General features: G+C 38.8%; 2 protein-coding genes across 2 annotated transcripts; both read right to left on the bottom strand.

Annotated features, from left to right (window-relative positions):
- Nucleotides 1-965: 965 nt before the first annotated feature.
- KLHL41 (kelch like family member 41) lies at nucleotides 966-10798 on the bottom strand. Its single transcript, XM_080398940.1, has 6 exons — nucleotides 8877-10798; nucleotides 6085-6242; nucleotides 5885-5992; nucleotides 4713-4898; nucleotides 2793-2939; nucleotides 966-1946 (listed from the first exon to the last, which is right to left on the bottom strand). The coding sequence occupies exons 1-6, from the start codon at nucleotides 9984-9986 to the stop codon at nucleotides 1835-1837; spliced, it is 1821 nt and encodes a 606-aa protein (XP_080255066.1). The 5' UTR covers nucleotides 9987-10798; the 3' UTR covers nucleotides 966-1834.
- A 440-nt stretch (nucleotides 10799-11238) lies between these two features.
- BBS5 (Bardet-Biedl syndrome 5) lies at nucleotides 11239-24772 on the bottom strand. The gene is made up of 12 exons (XM_080399028.1): nucleotides 24612-24772; nucleotides 22404-22486; nucleotides 21533-21598; nucleotides 19603-19652; nucleotides 18763-18890; nucleotides 17732-17867; nucleotides 16649-16744; nucleotides 16044-16106; nucleotides 15102-15236; nucleotides 14904-14987; nucleotides 13045-13068; nucleotides 11239-12938 (listed from the first exon to the last, which is right to left on the bottom strand). The coding sequence occupies exons 1-12, from the start codon at nucleotides 24671-24673 to the stop codon at nucleotides 12837-12839; spliced, it is 1029 nt and encodes a 342-aa protein (XP_080255154.1). The 5' UTR covers nucleotides 24674-24772; the 3' UTR covers nucleotides 11239-12836.
- Between the last annotated feature and the right edge of the window lie 22 nt (nucleotides 24773-24794).

The following is a 24794-nucleotide window of genomic DNA, read 5'->3' on the forward strand; positions in this document are numbered from 1 at the left end:
ACAGAAGATGAGTGCTTTGAGGAAACATCATTGAAGACACAGCACATTGACTATATGCAGATTATATTTTGTATGAAATGGAGAAGACAATCATAAATACAGGTTAGGATCTCAGAAGGTGGGTTACAAATCAGAGGGCTCTTGCATAACCCTGCTTCTGTACAGATGGCCTTCAGGGAGCAACCTTGGAGCGTAAAAAAGGTGGCAGGGGCTGTAGTGATCAGTCGTGGGTGGTCACGCGTTGAGCTGAACCCTGCTTTTCAGGTAGCCATCAGCCACTCTGTGCTAAGCCCAGTATCTTCAAGTTATGTGTGGATGAGTATTGACAGGGGGAAGAGGATTAAAACTTGCTACGAGTGGATTCAGAAAGGGCACCTAAGAAAAGCGATATACGAGTATTTCAGTCAAATGTGCTGGTTTTGATCCTTTGCAGCCATTCTTTCTGAATTAAATCAGCAAGTGTTAGAGCAGATGGGCTGGTGTAAACCAGTGATGTAACTGGAGCCAATGAAAAGATGCTAAGAACAGCTGAAGATTTGGGTACTAAAGGGGAAAACAGAACAGATGTCCCACAGATTAAGTACCAGCGTACAGTAACGTACTGAAATGAGCTGCAACGGCTGTGCCTTTGCCATACATTTACCTCTGTCACCTAGGAGGGCAATGCAAGGGCTGATCTGATAGTTGGAAGTGCTGTTCGGGCAGGCGGGGTGGGCTTCTTTCCCAGTTTTCCTGCTGTATTGGTCGTCATTAGATTTAGGTTTATGACATCCTTTAGATTTATGACACCCTCCGTATTCAATGGAGAAATCCTTTGAAGATACACTAAATAAAAATGGGTGGGCATGCTCTACTTTAAGAAGACTGAGTGGTTTGTTCTGGGGAAAGGCTGTACTAAGAAATCTGTGTCCTGTCAATATGATAGTGATCATGAGCAGATCATTAAAAGAGACAGCAGCAAGTGATACTTTTACAGTTTTAAAAACAAAGTTTAATTGTTCGAAGTTTCAACATCAAAATGCATCAACATTACTTTTAGATGTAAAAGTCCTTTCTGCTATAGGTATTTGCTGATTAGCAAGTCTTCTAGGACTTTTTCATGAATGCTTGTCTATGACCTCAGATCTCTTGAGAAAAACTTCCATAAAATACTCACTTTGGGAAATAAATATAAAAGCATAAAAAAGTGGAAAACCCTTGTTACCAGAAGCTTAAACGTAGAGTTATTAACCTTATGCACTTGTCTCTCTTTCCTCACATCTGGCTACTAGTATAGCTCTGGCTGTTAGCCCACTTTTGTTTTCAATATACACTTCATATTCCAGACGAAGTTATTTTTAGAAGGCCCTAATGAAATATTTTCAAGATATGGCTGGAGAATGCACGATCTACGTATATTGCTGAAGGGGGAAATTGGACTGTGCAAACAGCCAGTTAGAATAAAGTTAGCTTCCTGCTAGTTGCATTTAATTAAGTCACGGACATTGTAATATAAGCCACCAATATCCTGGATTGCCTGAGCGTAAGGAAGTCTTAACTAGTTTTATTGGCAATTTCACAGAGTGGAAAATGGGAGTTCTTTCTCTCTGAAATCTTCATTTATTCTAATGAACGTTAGTTAGAATTCTTCAGGATTTTAAACACTGGCAAAAATTCAGTTGTTGGTTAGCTAGTAAATCTTAAGACTGGGACAGACAGGTGAACTGTTTAACAGTTAACAGTTTAACTAGTATGCTGCTACAAAACTCTGTACAGTCTGGGGACATTTTCATGCAACAAAACCAGAAAAGTCTATCAAAACTCCCTCCCCATATCACATTTTCCAGCATTTTGTTTACAGCTTTGATAACTTGAAGAGGTTTAAGCGTGTAGCGAGGCAGGAGGCTCCTGTAGCATATCGGATCTCTTTCAGTATGCCAATCCATTCCTTCTTTTCATCATCATACCTGCATATTTAACAAAATAGGGTCAGAACATCTTAAAATTTGAGTTTGATGCTTCATCACAAATACACGAAAAGGAGGATAGTCCACATGCTGCAAAGGCTTGTAGCAACCACGTGCTGAAGGACGCCACAAAAGGCTGCTTTTGTCCTCTAGAGCAGAACAGAAATGTTCTTGCACATGTGAGCTCTTCTCCTGGTCATACTTCAGTTACTCCTATAAAAGCTTCCTCCTTGTCTTAAGGATTCCTTCTGAATTCCGTCAGATTCTTGCACATAAAGGTGTTTTTTATGGGAATCCTTCCTATCCTGCCAGTTAAAACTCCTGAATTTACCATAGCAACTGAAGAGTCATAGCAGATATGTGATGTTTCATCACTAGTACTGTGATTTAGATTAAACCCAAATAAATCTAGGAGGTAAGGATTTCTGGATCTCTTGAAACAATTACTCATTTCACTATTAACACACGAAGATGTACAAACCTCTATGTATATAGGCTTTACTGCATAATAATGTCACAAAACAGAGAATGTTTTTATGGTGCACTTACAGGGTTAAACCTGCCAAGAGATATGGCAACTTGCTCTCTTTAAAAGAATAAAAGAATCTGGAGATTATGACACAGACTGTTCAAATTATTAGTAGCTGGAAGTAGTAATTAGATACAAATCTCATGTTTATTTGTTACTTTCTGACAAACATTTCTATCTGTCACCAAGCGCTTTACAGCCTGTGCTGTGGTTCATTTCGAGTTAAACAAAAACCTAATTTTTACCCTCCAGTGTCTACAAACCTCAGTTTTTGATACAGCTTTCCACCAGGAAAGGGTGATTAACTTTAAACTTACTTCCATATGTCAGTAACTTCACTGGGTGCAAATTCTTTAGATTCAAGCTGAATCATTGCAAAGCCTCCAATAGCATACAAAGCTCCGCTTAAGGTGACTAAACTGATGGAACTTCTCTCTTGGGGAAATTCAGGCATAATCTCCCACCTAAAGATGAAAAGAAAAACCTAAGTTAAACACGTGAGAAATATTCTACACTGAATACACTAAAATACACCTCTGGGTGACATAAATTCAGGTACCAAGGATCACTTGAGTGAATGGTAAAAGGAAAAAATTCTGAGATTAATCAGCGATGAGTTTCAGTGTCTCCATCCCCACAGGACATTCCTGTAAGTCTTAAGTGACAGAATTACACCGTGATGACATCTCTTCCCAGAGACCACCTCTTACAGGTCGCCTGGTCCCATCGTCAGTAATAGGCTTCATACAGGTGTCTTGTTCCTCAGCTACTCTCATTTTTTTCCCCTGTAGTTTTCAAAATGCATATTCATTTCAAGTGGCATCAACATACTAATTTGCATATATAAAATGGAGCTCATTAGCATAATTTCAAGTGCTCTGCCAATTCATACCTACAAACATACAGAAGATACAGACATCCCACTTCTGGATAATGTCAACATTAAAACTAATAGACGAATTTGTCTCTCTTGCTTGTGTGACTTGATTGGAAAAAAACAGAGTGAACCAAGATAAGAACCTGCAGATTTTTCAGACCACAGGCTGCACAATGAACAATGGCTGAGAAGAACGTGCCAAACATCATGGTAACAAAACAACCTTTACTTTCTATAGAAGGTGTAAAGCTCAAAGTTCCCTCATAGGATTACTACTTGCACAATTCACATTTGTGTTGTTACATTTTATAAGCAAGTCTCTTTGGGATAGCATACATTTAAGTTAAAGCTTTTGTTGTAAGGTTCATGGCTGCTAATGGCACCTATCCATGAAGACAGCACAGCCAAATGCGTTTATATACAATAGAAGTGATTATTAATAAAGAGGTGCATCCAGAACCACTTAGTTTGAGCTATCATAATAAAGCTTTACTGGCATTATTTTAAATAAACTCTGTAAATAAGATGATAGGAAGGAGGAGCAGCAAACATAACAAAAAGGAAAATTCAGGGTAGAAAGACAGATACAGAAGGTGTAAACTCCTAGAAGATCATAAACATTCAAGGGATGCCAATTGCAAAAGGTTCTGGCTGTGAGGAAGAACATCGGGAAGTCTCTGGACCAAATAAGCAAGCTAATTCCAGGTATGACTTGCTCTCTGCTGTTACGACTTTTTCTTTATAATATTTCAGAGCATGGACTTAAAATTGAAAGTAATCCTGGAGTTTTCATGTTAAAGAAACAAGCTGAATTATCTGCCTGTCACTAACTAGTGGTAAATGGTATTTTCTGTGGTAAGGTAAGTGAAAGGCAAGACACCACAGGGCCACATACCCAAAGGACATTCAGCTGTTCCTGTTCAGGCATCTGGTTTCTCTTGCTGGGGTTTCATGCTTAGTGCCAGTGCTGGTTCAACTAGACTGTGCGGCCCTTGCCCCTTTCTTCCACTTCTCCCCTATTATGCCAGCACACCTGCTCACATGACCATGTGGTCAACTAAGTTGGGAAAGTAATCAGACTTTTTTAAAAAAAAAAATAAATTAGAGGGTGGGTCATTCACTGTGAGCTCTCTGATCATGTTTGCAGTGAGTTACGTTAGCACAGAAAATGTGTGTAGGGGCAGGAAAAACGACCGGAGGTGCAGGCTCTTGAGCTGCTATTGGTGCTAAAGAAGTGACTGCAGACCAAGTGTCTCAGTGGGAGTACAGGCACCTGAGCACCGTCGTGACTCACCTCAGAGCCCCTAAAAGCCCAGATGGTAAACCACTTGCTTAAAAATAGCTTGAATACTGCACTCACTTATTGGTGGTCAGATCAAAAGCTTCAACAGATGCAGTAAGGCCTTCTTCAGTGACACCACCTGCAATGACAATCTTGCCCTTATGGATAGCTGTTCCAAACATCGAGCGAGCCACTTTCATTGGAGCCAGATCTCTCCAGTCTCCCTTCTTGGGATTGTATACAAATAGTCTGTTAGTGCATTTCCTGGGGAGGAAAAAGAAAATCTGCGATCATTTCTAATGAACTTCTGGCTTGTTCCAAGCGAGATTTAGCTGAGGTGGACTGTGTGGGTTTATGTAGAACACCTCTTTCCTCTCCATGAGATCCGTTCTTGTATCTAACCTGGGAATCTCTGCATGTCTACAAAGCACTAATCACATCCATAGAACTAAATCAAACGTTAAATGCTGCTTACACAGGGCAGAAATTTCATCGTACCTTACAGGAGAAAGACAATGTCCTTTCCCTGTGCATTGTATTCAGATGGGTTTGTGGAGGAGTGTGTGACAAAGCTTACAGAAGAAAGATTACGGTACTATTTTGGCTGGTATGACAAGCTTGTATATTAAATGTCCCCTGTACAAACACTGAAAAATTACCACCATGTGCTCAGTGTGAGTGAAGACTTTGATTTTCCTTATGTTATACCCATTAAGATATAACAACCATCACAGGTCAGAAAATCTGAAACACTGACACAGTAATTCTATGGCACCGAAGTATTTCTGGAAGGAAATAATGCTTTCAGTGAGGGTCCTCATAGCTATGTATTGCTGTATGTGTCTGCAACGCAAGTAAAATTTGCCTTACAAGTATGGTCATTAAAATAACTAGTTGGGATTACAATTTATATGCAATTTTACTTTCTCATGAAAAAGATGTCCTATATACCATAAGGCATTCCCCTCTGCCATATTGTTAGCAACCTTAATCTAGAGATGTAAAAAAGGGAAACCCTGATTTCAGAGTGTGACGGCTGCCCAGAGAAGCTGTGGAGTCTCATTCTCTGGAGACATTCAAAACCCACCTGGACGTGACTCTGTGCAACCTGCTGTAGGTGAACCTGCTTTAGCACAGGGTTGGACTAGATGATCTCCAGAGGTCCCTTCCAACCCCAACCATTCTGTGAGTCTGTGACATAGGACCAACCAAATGTTAAGAAATTGTCATGAAAAGACTTAGAGACTCACTTATCATCCGTTTTTCCACCAAGACAATATATCAATCCATTGTTTGAGACAGTAGCATGGCCATATACTTTGATAGGTAGTTTTTTGATCTCGCCCCATTTCATTGCCCTGAAACATGAAAAATTTCACCATTAGGCTCTTCCAACTAACACTGGGCTATTTACATGCTATCGGAGGGCATAATTAAATTTTAAACATACACAGGATCATAGCACAATACTGAATCTAGAGACTCCTCAGTGCGAAGGTCCTTGCCTGCAATTACATAGATCTTGCTGTCTGACTCTCCCAGCCCGAAGAGACACCTGGCTGACGGCAGTGGAGGAAGGGCAACCCACTCACCAGCGATGCTATCCAGCTGAAAGAGCATCAGAACAGGAAGTGTTAGGAAAGGCAAAATAGAAAAAATTCACACAACGAACACTGTTCCACAAAATCCATCTAATTGCACTCACAGCCTCTCAACAGCTCATCTGCTTGCCCGAACACCCTACCCCTTCCCTCAGTGCAGCTAATGAACGATGACTTCTACCCACACGTGCTTCATGGTGCCGAGACAAAACCACACAGCTAGCTCTCTGCACGTACTCATCCTCACAGAGTTTCTTTGCCTCTTTACTAAGCTCTTCTTCCTTGTTTAAAGGTCTGTTACTCTCTGGGTTCGCTATCCCATGTCGACAAGTAGTTGTTCTTCCCACCTGAAGGGAGCAGACACTCCTACCATCCCACACCTTCACATCTAGCTGTCACGCTCATCCCTACAATGAGAGATGCCAGACATCCTCACACCTTTCCTCTTACTGGTCAGGAAAATGGCAAACGGTACAGACATGTCTTCTGCAATCTCTAGAGCAAAAAAGGTGGTATTTCATTACAAATACTCTCAAAAACTCCTAGGATCTCTGAAAGCACAATGAATGAAAACTTCACTCCTAAGCAAAAAAGGCAGGCAACAGGATCAGTGTCATCCCCACTGAAGTACTCCCACGGCTGTCTCGGTTGATAGCCGGTATGCTGAAAACACCTAAGGAGAAGCAGCAGCAGGAGGACTAAAGAAAACAAACAAAACAATATTTTCCTAGAAGTGGTGCTTAATTTTTTTTTTTTGACCTGAGAACTTAAAATTGAACCCGAATCTCTCTAACATTCAAAGAGAATATTTTCTCTCTTTTATTGCGTATAGATTTCCTTCACAATGTACAGGAAAGGAAGGTAAAATGGGAGTTTGCGTGAGTGTAAAAGCATTTGATAGAAAGCAAGAGAAAGTGTAAAGTAATCAGATCTGGGTTTAGCTCAGTGACATCTTTTTTCCAAAATTAAGTTCCAGAGTCAAGCTCTCCACACAGAAATTCATCTTCATGGATGTGGATTGCCCCAGTAGCTAGATCTGGGTGGTGTAATGAGGAGAAGATGTACCCATCACAGATCACAGCATGCTTAGTGAATCACTCTTGAAGATGACTTATCTACTGATGATAGGGCATAAACCAGTCATGCATTTTTGAGCCAGTGGCTGCCTTGTTTTCTCCTGGGTTGCTAGTTACCAAACAAAATGGTAACAGGTGCTTCACTGGTGGAGAAGGGGAGATCAGTAGGTGAAAATCGGTTTGGCACCACGTTAACATTTTAGAGGGAACAACAGCCACATGGGTAGCGCAGACAAGTATTTTAATAATAGGCAGAAGAAGCGTCAACCAAACTTACAGATGACAAGCAAGAGAGCAGGATTTCAGGGGATGGATGCAGACATATTACAAATTGATGAAGTTTTCAGAATCCTACTTTATATCAGTCTTGAGGTTTAGTTTTTCAGAGGCCCCTTTCTAGTAGCCTGACAAGATTATGCGGTTCTGGATTATACACATTGTGACATCAACACATTATTTCTATCAGAAGAATATTTTTGTAACAAGTTCTGCACTTCAGTGATTAGTGGTTTACACCTACATAAAGAAATGAAACAGTGCTAATCCCTCTCTAGCAGACTAAGATTTCCCTCTCATAGATACTAAAAATGCCTGAAACCAACTCTTTCACTGTGTGTGAAACCACAGTGAGCCATACTCCTGTAAACACTTAGTATTTATATTTTTTAATATCTGAAGGCTTTAAAATTTTAGCACTGCTTATCACTCTGCTTTATTTCATACTGACACAGGACCTGCTTTCACTCTACTAGGCCAATGTGCCTCAAGGCAGGGTATGGCTGGCAGCACATTGTATAATTCATCGTGAAATAGTTTAAATATCCCCCAAAGCATGTAGCCAGGTAGCTAAAAACACAACATCATTTGTTCATGGTGTAACCATGCTAAATCGTATTTTTTCTAATTTTTCTGAATATGTTGTGGAAATTAGTTTGTATTAATCAGCCTTATTATTTATACAGATTTACCAAGTTATAAAATTACACCCTCAGTTGAAACATTGACTGTTTGCCAAGAAAACAACCTTCTACCTCTAAATTACATATTTTAGAATGCTCTTAGGTTTTCAAATGTAGATGTGACAAAAGGACTTCTGGAACTCGAGTGACAAACGTGGCACTTGAAATACGCACTTTCCTGCTGTCATAAAAATATTCAGATGCAAAACCAGAAAGACATTCAGTCTAAAGCAGCTAAGAGCTCAACTTTGACGGGACTTAACAGAAATTCACAAAAGGTATTTTACAAAAAATATTGCTAGGCCTAAATTTAGGCACCTGCATCATGAAAAATCTGGGCCTTAAAACAATGAAAGCTGGTGCCTAGATATAACATAGTAATCCTTTTAATCTTTTCTGAGATCTCACCAAGGGCTTGCTCATGAAAGAGAAGATGCAGGTCCCTTGGTTTCATTTCTTTCTCCAGGACAGGAATAGCTCTCTAAAGATACTTCTCTCCATCGACCGTACAGAGAGACTAGACAACTCACTTGTGTAGACTCAGAACGCTTTTCAGTAACTCTTACAAAGCACACATTATGGCACCAACAATTATAAAGCTTATACCTGGAAGAAGTATGACTGGAAAGGCTGATCCTTGTTCTCCTCTTCCACATACAGTCCTCCAACGACGTAGACCTGATTTTGTTTGGTGACTATACTGGAATGATTTCTGGGAATCTGTTCTGCCAGAGCCGCTAGGTAGCATTCATTTTCAAGAGGATCATAAGCTACTGCAGCAGTGTCATTAACCAGAAGAATGAGGTCTTTCACAAACATGCCGTGCCTGGGAAGGTCATTTAGGTAGCCAGGCAGTAAATCTTCATCTCCTACATCGCCATTCACCTCCCCTTTGGTTGACTTTTCTGTACTTTTGCTAGAGTCAGGCAGTTTTCCAGCAAAAGCATCCTTAATAATCTTTACTTTTTTCTGAAGGTCTGAGTTGCTTTTAATTATATCATCCTTCTCAACATGTTCCTTGAAATATTTTTCTGGCATAAGACGAAAACGTATGCAGTCAAAAATTTCCCCCAGGCTCTTTACTCTGTTCTCCTTGTCTGTTCGCACCCATCTCATTACGGCTTCAAATACCAGTTCTTCCTTCTCTACGTTTAAGCTGTCAGGTGAAATAACCGAGATAAGTTCATGCGGGGCAAGCTGCATGAAGTCCTCTTCTTTGCAGATCTGCACAAAATGATCTGAAACAAAATCACGGGCAGAAAATGCGAGTCTTGGGCAATCAAGCAGGACACCTAATCGAAGGATAGCCAGACAGTTACCGACAGCAAGCCTCTTCTGGAGATAGGAGACACACACAGTGAACACAGAAGGGATCTGAAAGCGACTGGCCAAAGCAAAAATATCTTGCACGTTAGAATCATTAAGATCAATACTTGCTGAATAAAGGTATTTGACAATCATATCCAGGATGTTGGCGTCAACATTATCTAGAACTACCTCCTTCTTTTTCTCTTCATTTTGTTCTGATAAGAAGTACTCACGAAAATAAGGGCTACATGCTGACAGAATCAATCTGTGGCAAGGCAGGCTTCTGTCACCAGCTTTTAGAGAGCAATCTATGAACTTTTTCTCTTCAAGGAGTTCCTTGAGGCCATCCTGAAGAAGGGTGGATTGGTAAAGTCTAAGCTCTTCAGTGAGTTCCCTTTGGGAATCCATTTCGCAAATACTTGGGAAAGGGGAGGGAGCAGAAAGCTTTTAGCTGTTGCCTGCTCAAAGGTCTGCCTGTAAAAAAGGCAGACCAATGTGCTTTGTCCTGCCTGAAGCCTCTCTGCAATTTAATCTCACTAGCTAAATATAGGTACATACTCTTACAGGTCGGAATTTAGGATGGATGGTTTGGAAAAAAAAAAAAAAAAAAAAAAAAAGAGAGTTGCTCTCACAGCTGTTGAAGACTGAAAGAAGCAACTGTTGCTTTTAGTCACTACCGTCAAGTTTTGCCATCATTCTCCACATTGATTCAATGAGATTACATGCAACGTAAGAAATTACTTGACATGAGTAAGGACAGCAGAATCTGACCCTCGCTGAGACAGCTATGAGCAAGATTGTAAATATACATGTTACCAAATAATCTGAAATAGAAATATTAATTAATCAAGTTGTCAGCTGCAACTACCATTCACTTTTTCAAAATAGCTTAATTGCTACAGTCATAAAGATAGTAAAAAAACTTCTAGAACTTTGCATCAAATATCTATGATCTAAGAATATTTTTTTACATACCCATATCACGTCTGCCGTTTCTTCAGATATTGATAATAAGACTTCGAAATTCCTTTTGAGCTTCTTCTTCATATCCATTTGGTTATATTTATTTGTAAACAAAACCCTACTGTTTAGACGTAACGTATACATTATTCAGGTAAAATTCTGCTTTCAGAAGTAACTTCAAATTAAGTCTCCACACCCGCCTTAATAAACCCCATTCTTCATTTTAAATCATCTGTAGACATTATCGTGCTTTTAAGATTTTACTATACTAGAAATGCTATATTTAATTGCTGTTAAACTAAACTGAAAACAGTACATAAGAAAGGTAGAACAGAGAATGAAAAATGTGTAATCCACCATATTAACATTATTCAATGTATGTGTAATTTTTTAAAAAAAATTGTGTTGAATTTAAATTAGAGAAGCCCCCAAATCAGTCAAGTAGTTTGAAAAGTGAATGTGAATTTAGGGAAATTATGCATGTGTTGAAGGTTTCATAATTTAGACTGGGAATGTTTAGATTTTTATCCAAGGTGGTAATATAGATCAAACAAATTTGAAATTTTGTTTAATATACCCTGATGAAGGACTGTACTTTTGCCCATACAGAGAATGCTTTTCACCCACATAGTAAAATATTCTTTGAACGTAACGGAAACGGGATTGAAACACAACTATTTGAATGCAAGATCTACAGTGAGGTATAACATTGTTGAAGTTTATTGAAATAATGATTGCTTTTCAATATAGGTAGTATTTCATTAAAGCAAATACTTTGAGAGATTTTCTACAAACTCCACAATTACATTCACACGACAGTTACTTTACTATAACAGTCAGCTGCTAAAACAGCTGAGAGGCAAGCTCATTTGACTTTTTCCACTTATAGAAAATAGCATAGAGGTCTTATCTCACTAGAAAGTGTAACAGCTGCATCTTCCTTTAAACAATAAATGACTCATTTCTCTCTAACACATAACATCATCAAGGTCTAGTGACTCAAACACAGACGGTATTTGTGTGTGCACTTTTTTCTAGATAATTCCTTTAAGTGCTCTAGAAAAAAAAAAGGAAAGAAAAAGGAAAAAAAAAAAAAAGAAAAAACTGTACGAGGATATCTGGATTACAATTAAGTACCTGGAATGATCTGTGCTGAACATTAAACAAAATTCTGAGACATCAAAACTTAATATTTGAAACAGTATTGTTTTTTGTCTAAGTTAGCACTAACACAGCACCGCTGCAATGGCACAGCCAATATACCTAGAGACAACATGTTCTACATATGATGATATTTCTATGTTTCACATTAAACAAGTCATAGAAATCTGATTTTGACTTAGATACAATCATTATGGGAAAGTACATCACCATGTATAAATACAAGAATATTTTAAATTGGGCATCAAACCATATCCCACAGACTACCCTATCTCAAATGATGGTCTCCCTGTACATAGGAAGAGGAAGCTTCCTTTTCTGACCTACTTCTGGGTAAAATGGCAGGTGGTGGCTGGTCCTGGCAGCCAATCACAGGGCAATCTGCAAACACAGGGGTCGTTAAGTTGAAAAAAAAAAAAAAAAAGGGGAGAAAAAAAAAAAAAAGTAGCTACCTGCCATAAAATGGCTGCTGAAACTGAAACACTGTGGCAGACCCTGTGTTGTTAGGGGAGGGGGCGTCCTGCCCTGACAGCCTTCTGGGGGAGGCAGGATGGGGTGGCTGATCCTGCCAATCACAAGCCTGAAAACACCTGAGGTATAAGTGCGTCAAAACCCACAGCCAGCCAACCACAGAGCAGTATGAAAACATGGCGGTAGGACATTTTACATAATGGCAGCTGAAATAAAATGGCAGCCACTGTGCACGTCACGGGAAGGGACTACCAGGTCCTTATAGCCAGACAGAAAGAGGGACTTCTCAGGTGCTTCCAGGATGTGACCAGAGGAAAGGTGGGACCTCTGGGGCCGGTGGAACATGTGATTGCCAGCAGGGGACAGGGCTGCCACCAGCAGCTGGGGCTCCACCCCTTCTTATAGTAGATATCGGTTGTCCTCTCACTGCTTACAGAACCAAGGTAATACATACAAAGCTTTTACACATACGAGGGTTTTGAATAATCTTTCCTTTATGACATATCCTGAGGGCATATTATCTAATATTTGCTGCTCTTTAACTTTGGCATGTCATTTTTCTGCTAATCCGGTATTTCTAAATTACCTTCTACAGATCTCACAAGCTGAGTAAGAACTGAGAGTCTTTACTTGCTTTAGGAAACAAACACGTGCCAATCTAAATCAGGTCATTACTTCCCAGAGTCCCTGGAGCGTGAATCCATCCTTTAGCTTCTCTATTGCAAGTCCTAGTTCTTCTGAAAAAACAGGCTCACCATCATGTTGCTTTTTTGAACACACGAGATAAGAAAGAAAGTAGAAGGTACTTTTTAGCTTTATTATCCCATTTTTAACAACATGAATTTGATAGTATACAGAAAGATGTTCTTACCTTGTTTTCATCAGCAAAGTAAGCCTACAAAAGAAAAAAAAAAAGAACTCACAACCTTTGGAAAAAAAAGTGGTCTAAAACCAAATCTGCTAAAAAGTCCTTGGGGTCCAAACTGTTATTTGGTATGTTTTCTGCAACAAACCAGACTGGCTTTTATTTTTGTTTTCTGAACAAGAACAGAGGTTTTTAAACATTGAAATAATTTACAAAAGGGTTCTAACAGGAGCTGGCGATTATGCTGTTTTTCATTAAATACCAGTCTTTGAGTTTTCCATCATAATAAACAATTATTTTTAAATGGTAAAATTTTCATATTACATTTGTTACACTGACAAATACTTTATAAGGGAATAAAATGTTACCATGAAGGCAAACTAACAGCATCCTAGCATCTTCTGCCTCACGTGCAGCAGCAGTTATTATTAAATTTCAAAAATTAACTTCAAATGTAAGTAATATCAAAATTCAGTTAACATCATATTCAGTGTAAGAAATAAACACAGAGTAACTGAACAATTAACCAAATATTTCTACTTTCAGTCAGGTACCTGTGAAAGAGACACAATCTTTCCCATTCTGCGTGTGTGGAAATTAACGCTCAAATTCTTCAGGACAGCAGATCTCTGAAAATATTCTCAGCTCTAGAAGTGTCTGGACCAGCAGGCTCTAGATCTTCATATTTACCAAAGAAAGCCTGATCTTGCTTCAGCTGCCCTTATGGACTGGCGAGGGGCAGCAAAGGAAGCATTTTCCTGCTCAGCTGGATCTCAAGCTATGTAAGACTCCACAGAACAGCATAGCAGCTGCCAACTGTCATGGAATATTGGTCTGGAGCCACCCTTTGGGCCCTGGACAATCCATCTCTCCTATAGCAAACACCTTCTAATCATTAACAGCTTCAGTTTTTGTATTAGAATATGCAAAGGAGTTATTTAATCCAGATTACATAGGCACCAATAGAGCAAACAACCTACTTTTAAGGAAAAAGGTAAGTCTTTAACTATGTTGAAGACTGTATAGAAATACGTAAAAATGAAAAAAAAATGGCAAAAAAGTGAAGGAAAAGGAGGGAAAGGAAGAGATAAGAGCTCACCTGCATCAGTAGATGATAGCAAAAGAAAAGAAGTTGGCAATAAGATTGGTGCTAGCACTGCACCAACAGTAGTAGCTATTTAAAGTAGTAGCTATCTAAAGTAGTATGTTAGCACTGCTAGCACCGTATTTCCGAGGTGAATTAAGAAAACACGTCAACATGTCGAAGCTAGCACTTGAAAACGTGTACAGTCTACCTGTGCAATCTGCACAGTAAATTTGGAAATTCCTAGAAGATGGTCATAAAGCAACTTAATGCATTTAAAAGTAAGTTTTCCTGAAATACTGGGAGACTATCAGGTACTAACAGTTTTCTAAACTGGTATTGTCAGGAGTGACTCAAAATTACTGCTGCCTTTCTAAAAATCTTTTAAGTCTGAATCTTAGATGAACATTGAGCATACAGATATCACCATCTATTTATCTGCTCCAAAAGAAGGGAGACTTGTTGAATATAATGTATTTCATTATATTATACTGCTAGTTTTCAAGCTATTCCTGACCTTCATGTGTAGAGAAACTACATACAACTACTACTTTAAATAGGTACTACTATTTATTTTGAATAATAGTTTATTCTTAAGTTCAAAATCCACACACAGAATTCCTGTAGCAACCAGGATTTTGAATAAAAGGCGTGTAGATGTGTCTTAAATATAGGAAGTTCAGCTGTAGCTTACCTTTGAGGATTACATCTCTACATTGCTTAAATTTCAAAAAACAAACAAGGAGTATTCCAGTTTTCCATTTTCTGGGGAGAAGCTTACCACAAAAGCATCTGTATATTCATCAGCTTCTATTTCCACATCATCTTGAACCTGCTCCACTGTTAGGTCTTCAAGAGGTTGAGGCTGCAAATCAAAACACTGAAGTAAGTAAATCCACATATCTAATATGTTTAATACATTTTTATTACTGCTGTTAACACAATACTGTATCTAATTTAGAATAAATGAGTGGAGTACCTTCTCTTCCATTTCATAATCCACTCCAAATATAGGGTTAGCCGAATAAACTCTGTGAAGTGAATTAATTTCTTTCACTGCCTCCTGTAGTTTCTCTGCAGGGTCTATTTTAAAACCAAGTACATATCCGCCACTCTATGTAACAGAGGAATAAAAAAGACACGTGTTTGCTTATTATTTAAAACAACTTTTTCCCCTTGATAGGGATTTGCAGTTTAATGATAGCAAATTTCAGTTTGCTGATAAAATATTATCTGTATTTTGGCATTATCTTCATCCTGCCACTTAAACAATGGGTGAAATAAAAACAATGACAATGTTTCTCTATGAGGTAAATAAACTTTTAACTGTTAGCCCATTATATAAACAAAGAACAAACTTGGTACACAGAAAAACAAAAGCAAACAAGGATGGGAAAAAATCAGTAAGAGATCATCAGTATCACTTCTAGCTAGTCAGCAAATGTTTAATCTGTTAGATCGTTATGCTGTTATTAAAGAAATTTTCAGATAAATAGTTGAACTTTTTTTAAAAAATCACCATTAAAATCATTTTTGATTAAAGTCGAATTGAAGAAAAATAATTTTCCCTCTTACAGCAAAACAGATACACAAGTGAAAAAGATTAAAATTAGTGTCTTAATTAAGTATAGAATTAATTAGATTCCAAAGATAATGTCAGAAAACACTGTTTTGAACAGTTATTTTGCTTTAACTAGTCATGCTGGCCTATTGTTGTTTCGCTTCGAGACCACAGCCATATAGACCTTAACGTACAGGCGTTTTAAGCAGTTCAAAAATTACTTTCTTCACATTGTGTTCAAAAGGCCACACAGAAGGAACACTGCAAGTACCTTAAAAGTAGCCCTGTAACAAGTCAGAATTAGAGAAATATTATATATAAAAATGCAACCAGTGAAAAAAGGCTATTAAAGCTTCTTACCTGCTGAGAACTCTCTATCACAAGCGCCAAGCCAAACTTTGAGTCTCTTATTTTTATTGAACGCTAATGGTAAAGAGGTAAAAACTGTTTGTTAAAAATTTTGGAATTACTTGATGAAAATCTGCTCTATGTATTTTTCAATATTTTTTTAATTTCTTTTTTTTTTTTAACACTGTGCTAATTAGAGCTACTGGCTGTGGAGGCTTGGCTACCAGCATTCCCTCCCATTTACCATTACAAATCTGAATCCCCGAACCTAAGGGAAAAGTGTTACCAGAAGTGGTAACAGTAGTAACAGATCATTTCTGAACATCAGGTTCACAAATCATTAATCCCAGTGTATGTAGGTGGCATGAAGCAACATAGTAAACAGTTTGAAAACCGGAAACACAAGGCATTTTCACTAACAGTACCTGCCCATGAAAGCCCCTAATCTAGACAGAAAAATGGAAAAAAAAAGTATCTACCCTATGGTTGATGCTGGTAAAACTAAATTCCTCCCTGACTGTGGGACATGAAATACTAATTTTGGTGAGCTGGGAGTTTTAACTAAAGACTTGAACTTTCCCATTTTGTTCTGAAATTGGTTGTTTTGAGATACTTACAATTTGTAGATATGGTATGCTGACATTAAAGCTGTCATTCATATTTGCATGCCAAACAATTCTCACATTAGTAATAAAAAACGTTCCCAAATTTCCCTAGTAAAGAAAAGGTATGTTAGAACTGCTTCGAAGCATACAGCCTTTTTTTCTAGCATGATGATTACTGCTATCCACTTAAATGCAAGCAGCATATAGCTTCATATTTAATTCAATAAAAGGCTTATTCTTTCCACCAAAACCAGCTGAAATGCTTCCATTGATTGCAAGGAAGCAAGATCCAATCTTTAAAGGATAGAGCACCCAAGTGGTGAAAATAGCTGGGAGTACCTATTACCGCAGTGAAGCAGGACAAAATCACAGCACAGCAGACCTCATGAGAGTACATGAAGCATCTGAGAGCATGCTTAACTGTACAGATCTGGAATTGGTGTATAGCGTAAGTATAATGGCATGTGGGTTAAACTTAGGCAATTGTGGAGATGTGTGCCAAGGGAACGAGGAGGAAAGAACTTTTTAGCTTGTCAGGATGGATCTTGTTTCCATTCTAGACTAAAATTGCACAGACAGAAATAACAGCTCCCATTTTGTTTCATGGCTCTGGGAAATACTTGCAACTAATGCCCTGTAATACAAATGGTTTTTATTTTTTCCTTACAGTCTTTATTTTTCCATGTTTTAACACATAGAATCCTATTCCAATAGTTTCAGTTTCCAGTAATCAAAAGACAATATAGTCTTACACTGTAGTCAAAGCTGCATGTAAACATACAAACACTCAACAGAGCACTTTGGAAACACATGATCATCTTTCAGAATGATACAGAGCTTTAGACCCACAAATAAATCTTCCTAACAGGGACTGTGTACCTAGTTCCTTGAATATTAGCAGAGTCATGTAGACCTCAGGATCCCAAAAGGAGACTTTGTTACTGAGTAGTAAATATATGGGATCAGCTTCTTCGCATGCATCAACTAATAAACTGAATTAAGGGTAATTCCTTTGAGGTTACAATGCTATAGCAGTACAACTGCCAAAACACTTCAACTTCGCTGTAGTCAACATAGTCTCATTTTTCACTATACCTGGTCACTTGATAAATTCCAGACTCCGTTGATTTTATCGTATATTTGTTCTTGAGGTAATAATCTCAGTTGCTTGTTTTGAATCAATGCACTTCTCAGCTTCAGGTCACGATACATTTTAGAAGTTTCATAAGCTCTGCAAAACATAAAAAATACAAGTTACCATTTCAGTGTCTTCTATTACTTTTACTGTTTGTTTCAGCACCAATATGAAATGTGTATTTTTAACTTTTCTTATTGCAAAAAAATTGCAAAAAAATGAGAGCACTATCAAAACTTCATCAAGGTAAACCATTGTATTTCAGCATTCCTTAATGAAGTTATCTTTAAAGGGTTTTTTTTTGACACCTGTTTTGATCTACTGTATTGTTCACGTGTGTGTATATATATATATATATATATATCTTTTCCTTAAGACAGTCATCTCCCAGCCTCTGCTGCAAAGCTTAAGTCTTCTGGGTCCCATGTTATAAATAGCACGGACATCAAGAATCCTGTATTTTTCAGTGCCAGTTAAGTCAAAAACATCCATATACATAGGTCAGTATTCCACAGCTCTTAAATAGAAACCTATGGTAATGTATTATGCACACATTCATTCACATGACTTATGTCTATGTGAGAAACATCCACTGTTTTGTAGTCAAGAGTTTTGACCAGGATTTAATTCTTCATTTCCATTACATGATCCAAAATTAAGGGAAATTATTATAGACAGAAACTATAGATAGAAAATGCACACTGAAATTAGCTCTTTTGTAATTTTATTTGTTCAGATAGTTTATACACACAAGGCATATAAATTGTGATCAATGACTGGTATTAATACACATTAATTTTCTTTTTGCACAGTTATCTACTAGAATTTGTGATCGTTCTCTCCCTTCCAAAGATGCTGTTCTCCCCTTTTGGGAAAGTTTTCTGAATGGTAAATATGGGCAGTTATATACTGGGTCCATGATCAGTAGCAATCCCACATATTTGATTCACTGAATTTCGTAGATGAACAAACACGATTTTAAGTATGCTACCTGTGTACCGCAATAACTGACGTGAAGAGCCTGGGACTCCCGGGGACAACATTAGTAAATATGAACTCAAACCGTGTGTTGTTACATTTTGTCAATATATACAGTGCTTCTGTCTGCCCTCGCAATTTCTGTAAGGAAAAAATTAACATTTTGACAATATAGTAGCTTGACTGTACAGGCAATAAATAATCTTGACATGTTTTCAAAAGTCTTGTTCTAAATAGTATACCTGAAGGTGTAATCCTGATCCACTAACCTATTGTTGTCTTCAACTGGACTCAGGTTCTTTTGGAGAAACTAGTAGTATCATCAACAGTAGAACTAATGAACCCTGCCTGCTATACATTTGCAGTATCATGACCGAAGGAGTATTTTGACTTTGTTACCATATGGCTGCCCAGGGAACCTACATAATCCCCGTTAGTTTTTTGCTGCAAGCAAAACCAATGGCTTCACAGTTGCATGTAATTCAAGTTATGTATTTGAGAGCCTTCTCGCACAGGATTAATGCCTCTCTAGACCTTTGTTAAATTTAGACACAATGAGCCCATGTGTGCTTCACTTACCTAGAGGGGAGAGGAATCACCGAACAGCGTGATTACATGAGTTTTACTGCCTTAGAAAACTGACTAAAACCATGCTCCTATAGAAATTTAAAACCTTCTCAACTTTTAAAACTAAACTTCCACTACTATCCTATTACTGGTCTTGTAAAGTGTAAACTTTCAGATTACTGTTCATATAGTGCAATATGTATAAGCAATGAATTTTTACAAATTATTTTTTCTTTTAAATAAAATACTCTTTTATTACTTTAAAAAGTATTTTTTTGAAACTTACTGAGTTGGCAGTTCTCGTCGTTATATTTATAATGCAGTTGTAACCAACAGCTAAAAGTTAGTGGGGGGAAAAAAATAAAGAACAGTTTTGAGAACAAGAAAAAATAGTCAAAATTGCAAAGTACAATACTGAATTTTGTAGCACAGCTTTCGATGTTATTTGCGAGAATTACACAGTGGTTAACAATCTGGGCCTTAATCACAAAATCAAAGACTAATTTAAGCTGGAAAGGGCCTTGGGAGGTTTTCTGGTCCAATGCTCTTCTCAAAGCAGGACCAACTTCACCTGGCTACTCAGGGTACTGTTCAATTGAGTTTTGAGTATTTCCAAAGAAGGCAATTCCACAGCCACTCTAGGAGCCTGTTCCACTGTTTGCCATCATTGTGAATGTTTTTCTCATAATATCTAATCAGCATTTTCCTGGTTTCAGCATTTGACCGTTGCCTCAAGAAGGTCTGTTTCATCATAAGTTGCCCATAAATTTTACCCTTACAAATAAAACTTTCTCCATTGATATAATACTTCGTAGAAGAAGAGCTAAGGAGATGTCAAAAAAAAAAAAAAAAAAGCAAAAAGGAAAGTAGAAGTGTAGAAGAAATGAAAAGAAGAGGAAAAAACAGTTATAAATTTCACTTTGCCTCTTCTTCAGTAGTGCTCTGATACAAAATTAAAACAGAAACAATCCCAGCCATTCTTCCTAAAACAAACAGATGCATTAGAATGGTATGGACTAAATCTGAATGTCAATGACAGTCCTGCTACTGATACCAATAGAAGCACAGCCAGATGAAAACAAACAAACCCCAAAACCCACAAAAAAAATAATAATCTGGAATAACCTAACAGGAATTTGCTTTGGCAAGATTCTGCTTCTTCAAAATCTCAGATGTGCTAGCAGTTACGCAGATAGGAATATTCAGTCTTTATGGAATCAGCACTTGCAAAAATAGCAGCAAAACACTATTTCCTAGGTTGCTTAAAAGAAATTTTCTAAAACAGCAATAGTAAAAAATGGCATCCAACAAACTTTTATTTTTTTTGTCTATATATCCCTTAATGTAAGAAATAATGCATTATCTTGAAAGCTAGAAAGCACATTGAACTCTAAAAGCCATAGGTTAGACTTCCTTGAGCTTCTACAATAGGGCTGAACTACTCCATAAGTTTGTGATCTCCTCTAAAAATGTCTATTCTAAAACTGAAATACACAAGCAAACATTTTTTTTTAATTTTATAAAGACATACAGAAGTAGCAGTGTGTGTGTGTGCACTTGTACGTACATGCACATACAAGACTGCAAATGCAGAACAGCAAGCAAGCAGAGAGCATAAGTTTATCTACATTATGAACAGGATACAGATTTTCAAGATTGACTGGCTATTAAGAAATGAGCACTGGAAATACTGTGAGTACAAAATAAATGCATCCTGCCCCTGTTTCAGCAAACTAAATTAAATGTGAATAGATATGCTAACTATGCATACAGTTAAAAATCAGAAGCTTATTCAAAGCTTACAATAGTAAATTTGGAAAGGCAGATAATTGTGGGGAATAAAAACTGTAAGACAATACAAAATGTTGAAAAAAAATATATAAAAATATAGAACAGGTGGCAACAAGAGGTACAAAACTCAAATTTTTGTTTCTTCCTAGAAAAATGAATGAATCCCACATAGACCAAATGAAAAATGTCTGAAGTACTCTTCAACTTCTGTTCTGAGAAATTAACATTGAATCAATATTTTGCTGTGAATTGTTTTAACAGTTCCTATATTACAAACAGATTCAGCAGTAACAGTTTATTTCAGACTTTACAGAGCAACAGAACTATACTATTCTGTACTGTATTCGATACTATTGTGAAAGAATAGCATGCTACCACAAAGGAAACACAAAATTTGCAGTTGCTTAACAAGAAATTATACTTACAGAGATTGACTCTGGGCAATGACAATGAGCGCCAAATAATCCGCAAATTTGTCACAAGCAGTCTACCTGGAAATAACAAGTTTTTAGTCTGAACACCTTCCATTAAATGAAATGTTCCATTCTGTGGTACATATTTACCTCTAGTTTTGAAACACCAGAATATTCCTTCCCCTTGAAAATCACTAAACACTTTTTTTTTTTTTTTTTTTTTTTTTTAGAACGCTAGGAGAGAAAATCCAGCAAGGAACAAATGAAACAACCTCTAATATATAACCAGCATTCTTCAAAACCAAACTGAGAACTGTTACTGATTTCACATCCACCTGTCTACAGTAAAAATGCAGACACACAATCAGTGCAGAACTGCTCTGAGGAGAAGGGGAAGGCAGCGATTTAACTGTCGCAGCTGTCTTCATCAATAACCTCACCCCTTTATGTCACATGCAAATTTATTCAATTCTGTACCCTGTACAGCAGCACACCCAACCCCAGGAAGGGTCACCTCAGCTTGCTGTCTGCTTCATGTCCTTGCATACTAGAATATATATATTCCTTACCTAGTCACTCTGAAACAGATTAAGAAAAACTAAGCATTAAACAGGATTGCAGCAAAAGATCACCACAATGTTTATAAATGGATCATTCTTACAAAGCTTTCAATTCTAAACAAATTCTGAGACAAGATTATCACCTTCCTATAATTTCCAACAAGAGATCCTATTCGAAGACACTCCAGGGGAGGCAGAACTGTGAAATCTATTTTCTACAACAGACCATTGATCCAGAGTTCAATGGAAACCAAACAGGACTTTCAAGAACCTGTACAGGTTAAATACTAGAAAGTTTACAATTCCCCTGAGTATGCAGGTACCTCTGTCTCCATTGTTTCCTTTGGTATCTTCAACAGACTCTAAGCAGTCTATAAGGACCTCTCCAGGTCTCATTTTCATTTGTCTAAAAGAAAAAAAAAAATTACCAAATGAAAAACAGATTAGATTTATCATCCAAAAGAAGGCCATGTCTATTTCCCTACTTCACTTTCCTTTTGCTTAGTGCATCACACAATAAAAAAAAATCAACATATACACACACATCAACATTACACACCTGAAATAGTTATCACTACATCCAGCATATTAATATTTTTCATACCTTTATTATTAAATTATAACATTAAATCAATAATTATGTAGCAAGTGTGACCAAGGAAACTATACTCAAAAATAGGAAGAAAGCACATGAAAACAGGAGAGAAAAGCAAAAAAGTTCATTCACATTGATACGAGTTATTTACTTAAACAAATATGTAAATATCAGTAATGAAAAACAAGAAAAAAATCTGAAAAACAGGGCTGTTAACTAATCCTTACAGTTAACAAAACATGGTCTTGGGAGAAGGAATAGACACCATAAATTTATCAAGCTAAAAAGTAACAAGATAACCTCAAGGAAAACCAAATGGTTAATGAGACTGAACTGAAAATTACTTGAACTATGTGTGAACTATCCTGATTAGGGGACTAAAAGATCCACCCGCAAGCAAAGAAAGCCCCCTCCCCCCCCCCCAGCACTCGTGCTGGGGGGGGGGGGGGGGGGATATGTTTTACCTTTAAATGGAGATTAGGCTTTAAGAGCCAATGAGAATTAAGTAAACAGTTGTGCAAAGTGCATAAAATGTTTTACTGTGTGATAGGAGGCAGCTAGCTTTATGGATTTACCAACTAGCACCCATCTCTGTGCAGACACGCAGCAAGTTATCTTGACTGTGTGTGTGTATCAGCTTTTGCACATGGAGTGAAGAGCCCAGGTTTGGGATAATAACATAATTTGTAAACGGCTAAAACTTGTTACCTCATGCTGTACTTTTAGGTCATAAAGAGCGATGCTAGGCTCAGGAAAGAATAGATGTCAGCAAAGAAAACATCAGATGCAGACAAACATGTGAAATGCTGCTCTGAATTTCCCCACAAAGGGTGTGGTTTGGGGTTTTATATTTTGCTTGACTTAAATGGCCTAACCATTCTAATTACACAACAGATGCTGTGTGAAATTTTGCTGTATTTTAATTGTATCGTGTAAAGCAGCCAAAACTCTTCAGCGTATTGGCACGACTGAAACAAAATGTGTTACCAGGAGGGGAATTCCACGAGATACTACTGGAGACCAGAACCAAGCCACCAGGTATGGACTCAACAATACCTCACCGAACAGCACAAAACACATTGGGCAGGAGGTAGCAAGAATAGTAACATCGGCATTAAAAAAAGTACGAAAGCAGGCTCTGTCTTCGTGACAGTTTCATAAGAAAATAAAACAGAACTGCTTAGACATCCAGGACACAATTCCACGTTTCCGCAGGTCACGGTAGCAGCACGGCTGAGGGGCAGGCCGTGTCTCAGCAGGGTCACCTGGGGGGGAGGGAGGTGAAGCCCGACAGTCCGCTCAGCCTCCACCGCCAGACCACATCAGCCAGCTGCCAGTTTCCAGCTCCAGCAACAAGAGCTACGCGGGGCTTTGCCACAGCCGCAGAGCAGCGCTATCCGCCTCAGGTACGGCAGACGGACGCCAGCAGCGCCGGCCCTGCCCCGCCGGGGGGTGCCGCCAGCCCCGGCCCGGAGCGGCCGCAGCCCCTCCCCGTGAGCTCTGGCTGCCGGCGCCACGGCGGTGACACCGCGTCCTTGTGACCGGTGACTGCTGCCGTCCCCTCACACGCACCTGGGGCGTGCTTTTACTTCTCCGCGACAAGTAACGCTACAGGCGGCTGGGAAACGAATACCCTGCCCTCGGTCCTCCAGCTTGCAACCTCTTTTTTTTTTTTTTTTCCCCTTTCATAGATTCGATACGGCAACTTCACCCACCTCCCCAGCCCGCCCGCCTAAGCCGCGGCGGCCACCCCGGCCCCCTCCCACCCTGCCGCGACAGCGCGCCCGCCCACCGCCCCGCGCCGCCACACTAGGTGTGTTCCCAGCATGCACCGCGCCACCCGCCGCGGCCGCGCTCGCTCAGCCGCCTGGCAGAGGCCGGCAGCGGCCGAGAGCCGCGCTGTGAGGGCAGGGCAGGGCAGGGCAGCGCCACTCACTGCGGGGAGATGTCGAAGCGGACATCTCTGTCCTCCCACAGCACGTCCAGCACCGCGCTCATGGCCACCGCTTCGCTCCCTCCGGCGGCCCCGCGCGCACCGTGGCAACGGGGGCGGTGCCCTGCGCTCCCGCAGCGATCGCGGTTGGCTGCCAGGCGGGGGCTGCGGCGCCAGGCGGGGGCT

The sequence above is a fragment of the Falco punctatus genome (genome assembly GCF_963210335.1).
Source record: "Falco punctatus genome assembly, chromosome: 8".
Lineage (NCBI taxonomy): Eukaryota > Metazoa > Chordata > Aves > Falconiformes > Falconidae > Falco > Falco punctatus.